This window comes from Eimeria mitis, genomic scaffold, assembly GCF_000499745.2.
Source record: "Eimeria mitis Houghton genomic scaffold, Emh_scaff3709, whole genome shotgun sequence".
Taxonomy (NCBI): domain Eukaryota; phylum Apicomplexa; class Conoidasida; order Eucoccidiorida; family Eimeriidae; genus Eimeria; species Eimeria mitis.
The window spans coordinates 4,079-4,749 of record NW_013572051.1 but is presented as its reverse complement, the minus strand read 5'-3'; the positions used below and the strand labels follow the sequence as shown (position 1 = coordinate 4,749).

Sequence of the window (671 nt, the reverse complement as noted above, 5' to 3'; positions counted from 1 at the left end):
ACCTCCACCCCTCTTCTGCCTGGGGGGCCCCTTCATCCGCTGCTGTCGGGTATAGGGGGGCCCCCGAGCACCAGCAGCAGCAGCACCAGCAGCACCAGCAGCAGCAGCAGCAGCAGCAGGTCGCCCGGGGGCGCGGCGTTTCAAAGGAGCAGATACTCTTGGCCGTTCCTGTTGCTGCTGCTGCTGCTGCCGCTGCTGCTGTTGTTGCTGCTGCTGTTGTTGTTGTTCTGGTTGCTGCTGCTGCTGCTGCTGCAGCTGCAGCTGCGGTCTCCTTGTGCCGTAAGTTGCAGCTGCTGCAAGGCCAGCTGCTGCTGCTTCTTTTGCTGCTACTACAGTGGCAGCTACTTCTGCACTAGTATCAGCAGCAGCAGCAGCAGCAGCAGCAGCAGCCCCAGCATCGTACATATGCCGCGAGATAGAGCCCTGTGTAAGGGAGGAAGATGGGTGTTCATAGAAGAAAGAATCTCTTTGCAGCAGCATCTGCTGCTGCTGCTGCTGCTGCTGCTGCTGCAGCAGCAGCTGCTGTTGCTGCTGCTGCTGCTGCTGCTCGAAGACCTCCGGCAGCCGAACCAGCAGCTCACAGGATTTTGTTTCCTGTGTCTTTTTTGTTTGTCTTTGTTTCTTCATATTCTTTTTATAAATTACTATTGCTGCTGCTGCTGCTGCTACTG

The 671-nt window shown here is 57.1% G+C and overlaps 1 protein-coding gene across 1 annotated transcript in view; it reads right to left on the bottom strand.

Moving 5' to 3' along the window:
• The window catches only part of EMH_0068700 (uncharacterized protein), a gene marked incomplete at both ends in the record, with an annotated part of 948 nt that overhangs the window by 168 nt on the left and 109 nt on the right, over positions 1-671 (bottom strand). Inside the window, one exon of the mRNA XM_013498785.1 lies at positions 3-671. Coding sequence (XP_013354239.1) covers positions 3-671 — 669 coding nt within the window. The remainder of the gene's footprint in view (positions 1-2) is intronic.